This window comes from Lepidochelys kempii, chromosome 9, assembly GCF_965140265.1.
Source record: "Lepidochelys kempii isolate rLepKem1 chromosome 9, rLepKem1.hap2, whole genome shotgun sequence".
NCBI lineage: Eukaryota > Metazoa > Chordata > Testudines > Cheloniidae > Lepidochelys > Lepidochelys kempii.
Genome location: NC_133264.1, coordinates 1847886 through 1855436, shown reverse-complemented (window position 1 = coordinate 1855436; position 7551 = coordinate 1847886). Strand labels below are relative to the sequence as shown.

Sequence of the window (7551 nt, the reverse complement as noted above, 5' to 3'; positions counted from 1 at the left end):
CTTAGACCAACAAACGCTGGCGCAGGGGCAGGCCTGGGGTGACCCCCCCCCCCCGCGGGGGTTTCTCGGGGAAGATCGCGCAGCTTGGGGCTGTCCCCACTTTCCCGCAGAGCGCCGGCAGCAGCGGCCTCGGAGGCTCGGCTGTGTGGCCCGGGGGCGGGGGAGCTAGGTTCAGGGGGCCCTCCCAGAGGTTTCCCCTCTCCCGGCCTCATGCAACCCAAACGAAGAAAGAGGATTGCAAGGGATGCCCTTGGGAGTGTGCTTTTCGCTTTCAGTTGGGCGAACACGTCCCTCCCGCCCTAGAAAGTCAGGCACAGAGGAACAGGGCGCTTCTGCTGTCCCACCAGGCAGTCAGTCCAGGGTTCCTCATACTTGCGGCTCCGTGTGCCCGTTCGGCGTCAAAGCGGAGACTCTTTGCGGATCAGCAACATCCCCCCAGTGTTTTTATCGTAGGCGTAGCCTCCCACGACAAGGTGCAGGGGCCCGGCGTGTGAACGCCGACACGTGATGCTACCCTAACTGGGGACAGTTTGCAGATTAGGCAAAAATCGAAGGAGTGGTCACTAATGAGGAGGACTGGTCACTGAGCTGGACGCAAGCAAACAATAGGCATTTGAGTATGACTCAGTGTAAATGTGTCCATCTGGGAACCAAGAAAGCCGGCCGCACTTACAGGATGGGGGACTCTGCCCTGGGAGATCTGGGGACCGCGGTGGATAAGCTGCGGGGGGTCGCGGTGGATAACCCGCTGAACATGAGCTCCCCCCCGCAGCGCTGTGGGCAAAACACCCAATGTGATGGTTGGGTCCCCTGCACAAACAGGGGAATCTCAAGTCGCTGCAGGGAGGTCATTTGCCCTCTGTATTTGGCACTGGTGTGACCACTGTTGGAAAATTGTGTCCAAAGCTGGTGTCCGCAGTTCTAGAAGGATGCTGAAAAAGGGGAGGGGGTTCAAAGCAGAGCTGCAAGAAGGATGAAAGGACTGGAAAACCTGCCTTAGCGTGATAGACTCAGAGAGAGCAATCAGCTGATCTTAAAGAGAACACAGAGGGATGACTTGGTTACAGTCATTAAGTGCCTACATGGGGGAACAAATATTTAATAATGGGATTTTCAATCTAGGTCAGATAAATCTAACACAACCCAATGGCGGAAGCTGAAACTAGACTAATTCAGACTGAATATAAGGTGTAAATTAACCACTGGAACAAGGTACCGAGGGCTGAGGTGGATTCTCTGCCACAGACAACTTTTAAATCGGGGTTGGATGCTTTTCTAACAGATCTGCTGTGGGGATTATTGGGGGGGGGGGTCCTATGGCGTGTGCTGTACAGGAGGCCAGACGTGGCCTTGCGATCTGTCACACAGTAGTGACCCCCGTCACCCTCTCAGCTTTTCTCACAAGTTCCCAGAGAAATCCAGGTGGTGCCGAGCTGTGTTTTCTGTGTTTTGTCGTCTCCAACTTTTAAAAATTAAACAAAGAACGACCATCAAAATACTTAGCATTTAGTTTAAAACCTAGGGCCAATTAAAAGGGACATTTTTTAAAATAAGGAATTTGCTGTCTTCTGCTCTCTCTCTCTCTCTCTCTCTCCAAAAAAGAAAGGGCTCTCAAGTCTGGTATCTTTCAGTGGCACTAAATGCGGGGTCTTTGTTTTTCCTGGTCAAAGCCCGCGGCAGGGCCGGCAGGAAAGGCCCGGCAGGACCTTTGCATGACGGCTCTGAGCACGGATCAGCCCAGGCACCGCATCGACGCGCCGCTGGACCCGGCTCCGCGAAGGAAAACCATGACTTGCCCGGGGGTGTCATTTTGCAGGTTGCTAATTAACGGGGCATGCATGCAACTCCTTCTCGGACACCGGGCAGGAAGGGGCCCCCGCGCTCTCTGCCACCGCAGCACCAGGGACACAGACCCCCAGGGCGCTCCCAGGCCCCGGCTGAACGTAAAATACCAGAAGCAGCGGGGCACAGAAAGGGTTAAACGCCTTTGATTGACACTGTAGCCTCCGGTGCCCCGGGCCCAGGCGTGCGCCATTGGCCGCCGGTCGCTGCGCCTGGCAACCAATGGGTGGGCGCCGTCCACGAGCGGGGCCGCGTGTCCCCGGCTCCCATTGGCTGAAAGTTACTGTGGGAAAGAAAGTTTGGGAAGTTTCACACGAGCCGCTCGCGTGCGGCCCCGGCTATAAAGAGCGGCGGCCAGGGACGCCGGGGGACTCGCTCCGCCGGCAGCCGCCTCGCCCTGGCCCCGCGGCTGGAGCCCGAGCGCCGCAGGGTCGCGCCCCGGGGAGGGGCCCGCTTGCAGCCGGCAGAGCCCGGTGCGCGGCGCTGCGGGAAGATGCCCGCGGACGTGATGGAGAAAAACGCGTCGCCGGTGGCGGCCACCCCGGCCAGCGTCAGCGCGACGCCGGACAAGCCCAAGACCGCGTCCGAGCACCGCAAGGTAAAGGCGGGCGGGGCGGGGCGGGTCCCTGTGGGGCTCGGCCCGGGGAGCCGCTGGTGGGGACTGCCCGCGGGGCTGGGGAGGGGGTCCCTGTGGGGCGGGCGGGCGGGCTGGGGCCGCTGCGGGGGTCGAGCCTGGGCACTCACCGCTCGCCCTCTCCGCAGTCCTCCAAGCCCATCATGGAGAAGAGGCGACGGGCGAGAATCAACGAGAGCCTGAGCCAGCTGAAAACCCTCATCCTGGACGCCCTCAAGAAAGACGTGAGTGGGTCTGCGCCCCGCGGGGCGGCTCCTCGGGGGCCGCGTGCGCGCGGGAGCCGGGGGGCGCCTGGCCCGGAGAGGCCCGAGCCCCCCCCCGGGAGCCAGGCTCGCCAGCGGGCTCACGTCTCCTCTCCCCCCGCAGAGCTCGCGGCACTCCAAGCTGGAGAAGGCCGACATCCTGGAGATGACCGTGAAGCATCTCCGGAACCTGCAGCGCGCCCAGATGACGGGTGAGTGGCCGGTGCCCGCTCCCGGGCGAGGCGGGTCCTCCCAGGCGTCCGCCCGCGGCGCTCAGGGGCCTCGCTGCCTCCGTTCCCACGCTCCGCGCTTGTGTACCGCCCAGCGCCGAGTCCCGCCGGGCCGGGGGCTGCCGGGGGGTGAGGGGAAGTCGGTGGATCCGGGCCAAGGCAGTGTCTTGCACAAGTCACAGCACTGCGGGGGAGGGGGGGGGAGGTTAACTCACTTTCAAGGAAACTGGGAGAGGAAAAGGAAAACCCAGTTCTGAAGCCCTTTGCAGGTGTAAGCCTCAGGCGATGGGATGCAGGGTCTGGGGTGGGAGTGAGTCGGGCAAAGCAGCAAAGCCCGCTGAAGGGGACAGGAGGAAGCGGTGGGATATAGGACCCTGTGTGCCCCCGGGGGAAGGGGGTGCAGGTTATAGCGTGAGATACGGTGTCATGGGGAGGGGAAGGAGCCAGGCTGGAATTGGAGAGGGGAGGGCATGCCTTGCTCCACTTGCCCCACAGGCTCTGATCTACGTCTCCCTCCTGCCCCACAGCTGCTCTCAGCACGGACCCCACAGTGCTGGGCAAGTACCGGGCCGGCTTCAGCGAGTGCATGAACGAGGTGACCCGCTTCCTCTCCACCTGCGAGGGGGTGAACACCGAGGTGCGCACCCGGCTCCTGGGGCACCTGGCCAGCTGCATGACCCAGATCAACGCCATGAACTACCCAGCACAGCCACCGCCCCTGCCCCCGCCCGGGGCTCCGCACGCCTCCTTCGGGCAGCCACTGGTGCAGATCCCCGCGGGGGCAGCACCCCCAGGCGGTGGAGTGGTGCCGCTCAGCGGGATGCCTTGCAAGTTGGGGAGCCCGGCGGGGGAGGCCACCAAGGTGTACGGCGGCTTCCAGCTGGTGCCTGCCTCCGACGGCCAGTTCGCCTTTCTCATCCCCAACACCTTTGCGCCTGGCGGGGCCATGGTGCCACTGTATCCCAGCGGGGGCCCTGCCGGCGGGCCTTCGCTCACAGCGGACTCTGTGTGGCGGCCCTGGTGAGCCAGCACCGGTAGCGGGACTCTGGACTATCATTACCTGTTCATATTGGATTGTGCCTCTGTACTATAGCCCCTCCGTGGGGTGGGCCACTCGTGTTTTCCATGAGAGCTCCCTTGCGCCCTCCCCCCCTTTTTTAATGTGACACCAAAGATCCTGTCTGAATGCTCTTCCGATACAATAAATGCCTCGCTTCCTTGGGGAAGTTATTTGACAATAATAAACTGTCTGACTTGCATCTGGGAGCCCCTGCCTGCTGTGCGAGCCCAGGGGTTGCCCTGCAGACAATGCTGAGGCAGGCACTGTCTAGCTGGAGCTGCCCCTAGATGTTCTCTGCCTGGTCAGACAGGACAGTCTGTACAGATCTGACCCGAAAGCAGCCTGTGCACAAAGATCTCACTTCATTAGCAGCAGTTTAGTTCCTTTTAATGAATCTGATCAGGCGCCTATGGGAAGCGCTATGTTGTTCTGTTACAAAATTACAGTCACTGAGCCAAGTGGAGAGTGAGGGGAGATGGATTGATCCTGCCAATGAAGTCTAAATTCCAAGTTGAAATTGCAAGCACAGATGTGAGGAGAGCATTACATGCAATTAGGCCTGCTTCTTCAGGGTCTTAACCCGCTGTAAGTCAGATGTAGCTCTCCACTGAAATAAAGCAAGCTACAGAATCAGATTCATAACATTAAGAAAAGTTTACAAAAACACCCACTCTCTTCCACCGCCCCAAGAGCCGGCTGAGGGGTTTTGTTCCCTGGCATTACTCAGCAGGAGCTTGGAAAGCCATAGCGCACCGATTGAATTAAACTAGATCCATGCTTTCCTTTCAGGAGAGCTGAAAGGTGCAGTCCTTTCCCCTTGGCTAACAAGCCAGAACCGAGTCCGGCTGAGCTCCCTGATTAACACAGGGCATGCGGTTTTGATTAGGCTGTGCTTTGCCTGAGCCCTAACGCAGAAAACATGTGGGTAGGGGAGCAGCGCTGGTGCTGGGCAGATGATCTTCCCTTATAAATACCAGCAGCAAGCGCCCCCTTTGACTTGGTCATGCCCCATTTCCCGGCAAGATGTGAGCCCCAGAGAGAGGCAAATGGCAGGCTCGGATTTCAGCTCACATAACCCTCCTTAACAAGTCCTAACTCAAAGCGGACAGCTTTAAACCATGCCAGGATCTGCAGGGAATTCCTTCCAAATCCCACCACAAAGACACGTCGGATTTTGTCTGGATTGGCCAGGTGCTTGACTGCATCCAGGTGTCGGGGAAATGAAAGCCAGAAGGACTGCGAGACCAGACAGATCATACCTGTAGCCCCCCTTGCACTCACCCACCTCTGTTCCCCCCTCAGAGAGAGCTCCTTGGAGCTGCTGCCGGGGAAGGGGGAGGGCTAGTGTCCAGGGTCAATCTCTGCAGGGCTTCCTGCACTGCTTTTCTGTCTCCTTTCCAAGGACTATGAAGACAAAGCCCTTAGACCCCTTGAGCTGTTCTCAGTCACCACAACTCAACATCCCCACTAACACACAAGTTCTAAGTGCAGTCGTTTCCCCTTCTGTCTAGGGGGGAGGGGTGCCCCATGAAAGCCTGAGGAAGAGCTCTGTAGAGCTGGAAAGCCTCTTCCTTCCACCAACAGAAGATGGTCCAATAAAAGATATACCCTCCCCCACCTTGTCTCTCTGCAATACTAATAACCTGTCTGGCTCTCTACACATTTTTCCTGTGCACACTTCACTGAAGCAGCTAAGTGCCAAATGTGTACGATACAAACACAGTGCTCCTCTCCTCTCCTGTGGGATCTGGGCTGTTGCCCCATTTCCTCATCTGGCTGCTAGTCACTTCCTCAAGTGCACCATAGAAAGCGATAGTGGGGTACTGGCGGGAGGGGTCAGTTCTGCATTCCCCGTCAGGCACAACTCCAGGCCTTCACGTACCCCAGTTCGATACAGCAGAGCTCCCTGACGCCCAGGGCAGTTCTGCCAAAGTGCAGTGCCCTGAGGGGACATGCAGGCCCCTGCTGTAGGCTTCAGCCCTGGATGAGTTACTGTTTTCAAATAGAAATTCTTCCCCCATTTACATCCCTTGCTACCTCACAGACAGCAAATGGGGTTTCATTGGGAGAAAACTGGGACAGAATTCAGCCCTTAAGTTTCAGTTTAAAAAATACTTTATAGGGAAGAGTAAAATATCTATATTAGGCTCTTCTTAATGCACATTTCCTATTTATCCTTGCTAGCAATTTATTGTAGTGTGTATATTGAAGGCCTGTTATCTGCTGCCTTGCTCAGTTTTAACTGGCTCTACCTTCTTGTTTAAACCACGGAAAAAAAAATATCACTTAACAGGGGTGTTGGAATCACATGTATTTAGTAACACAGAGCACCAGAAAGGAACAGCTTATTTGGGTAACTGACAAGGCTACAAACTGTTCTGTGTCTGGCTCTTAAGACATCAGTATTTGGTTTCCAAAGACAGATGTTTAAACACATTGGATTAATTCTGTTCTCACTAACAGTGGTGTAACTCCACTGACTTCTGTGGGATGTCGCCTTATTTACACTGATGTCAACGAGAAAGGAATCTAATCCATTTTAACTTTTATAAACTGTTCACAGATACATGCGTTCCTCACCCCGTCCCTTATCTGAGAACCACGTCGCACCAGCTCTGGCTCCAGCTGGCCTGGAACTGAATTTATGCAAATCCAATGACGGATCATCATTAATAGTTCTGTCCTCTTCCACTGAGCAGTTCCCATCCCCTCTGTGGAAATATTTAGTTAAATGACGAAATCTATTTGAAAAAGACTGTGATGGGCTATGGGAGATCATGTAGCACATCTAGTCCTGAAGTTAAAGACCAGGAAAACTCAATCAGGACGGTGTTTAAATATTCCAACAGAGAGAATTTGGGCCAGATCTTGGAAACCCTCCCTTGCCAGAGCTGTCCTTGGGACTAGTGACCGAGCAAGGTCTGTTTTGGGTTTGCAAGATCAGGCCCCTAAAAAAAAAAAAAAAAATGTGACGGGCCAAATTCATGCCCAGGGAACTATACTGATGGCAGCTGAGTTACACTAGGGTTGACGTTGGCCCAGCAAACTGAGGGTCTGGTCCCAGAAACTTTTACTCTAGTGAGTAATCCGTACAAATACGCCAGGCCCACTGCACTGGATGGCCCTAATCTCATGCCGAAGCGCATGGAGAATCAGCCTTTAGTTTGAAGGAGAGGGTCGGTCTATTTCGGTGTGCTGCGCCTACGTTCATCCTGCCCAGTTATGAATTAAAGCCCAAAGTTTGAAGAGTGGCCTGTCATTGGGGGTGACCGTTATTAGGCACCTTGATGTGATTTCCACAGGTGCTGAGCGCCCACAACATCATCCGAGACGCGGAGTGACTGGGAAAATCAGGGCTTAAGCTGGGCACCCAAAAAATCACTCCCTGCTTTGAAGATGTTGAGCTCGGTGGCCAGGAGAGGAAAGAAGGCCTCCATGATAACACCCACCTGCCCCAACTCACCTGGATTTCACTCCCCTCGTCTGTGACTCCACATGAGCCATAGGAACCCAGGCCAGGGTCCCCATTAGTGCTTCAACAAG

The 7551-nt window shown here is 56.1% G+C and overlaps 1 protein-coding gene across 2 annotated transcripts; it reads left to right on the top strand.

The window, feature by feature from the left end:
- The first annotated feature begins 2204 nt into the window (after positions 1-2204).
- Positions 2205-4193, top strand: HES1 (hes family bHLH transcription factor 1). Of its 2 annotated transcripts, XM_073359006.1 has the most exons (4): positions 2206-2440; positions 2605-2700; positions 2843-2930; positions 3476-4193. In XM_073359006.1, the coding sequence occupies exons 1-4, from the start codon at positions 2336-2338 to the stop codon at positions 3970-3972; spliced, it is 786 nt and encodes a 261-aa protein (XP_073215107.1). In that variant the 5' UTR covers positions 2206-2335; the 3' UTR covers positions 3973-4193. The 2 variants fall into 2 exon arrangements, with proteins under 2 accessions (XP_073215108.1, XP_073215107.1); XM_073359007.1 differs by lacking the exon at positions 2605-2700 and having other exon boundaries at positions 2205-2440.
- Positions 4194-7551: the final 3358 nt, after the last annotated feature.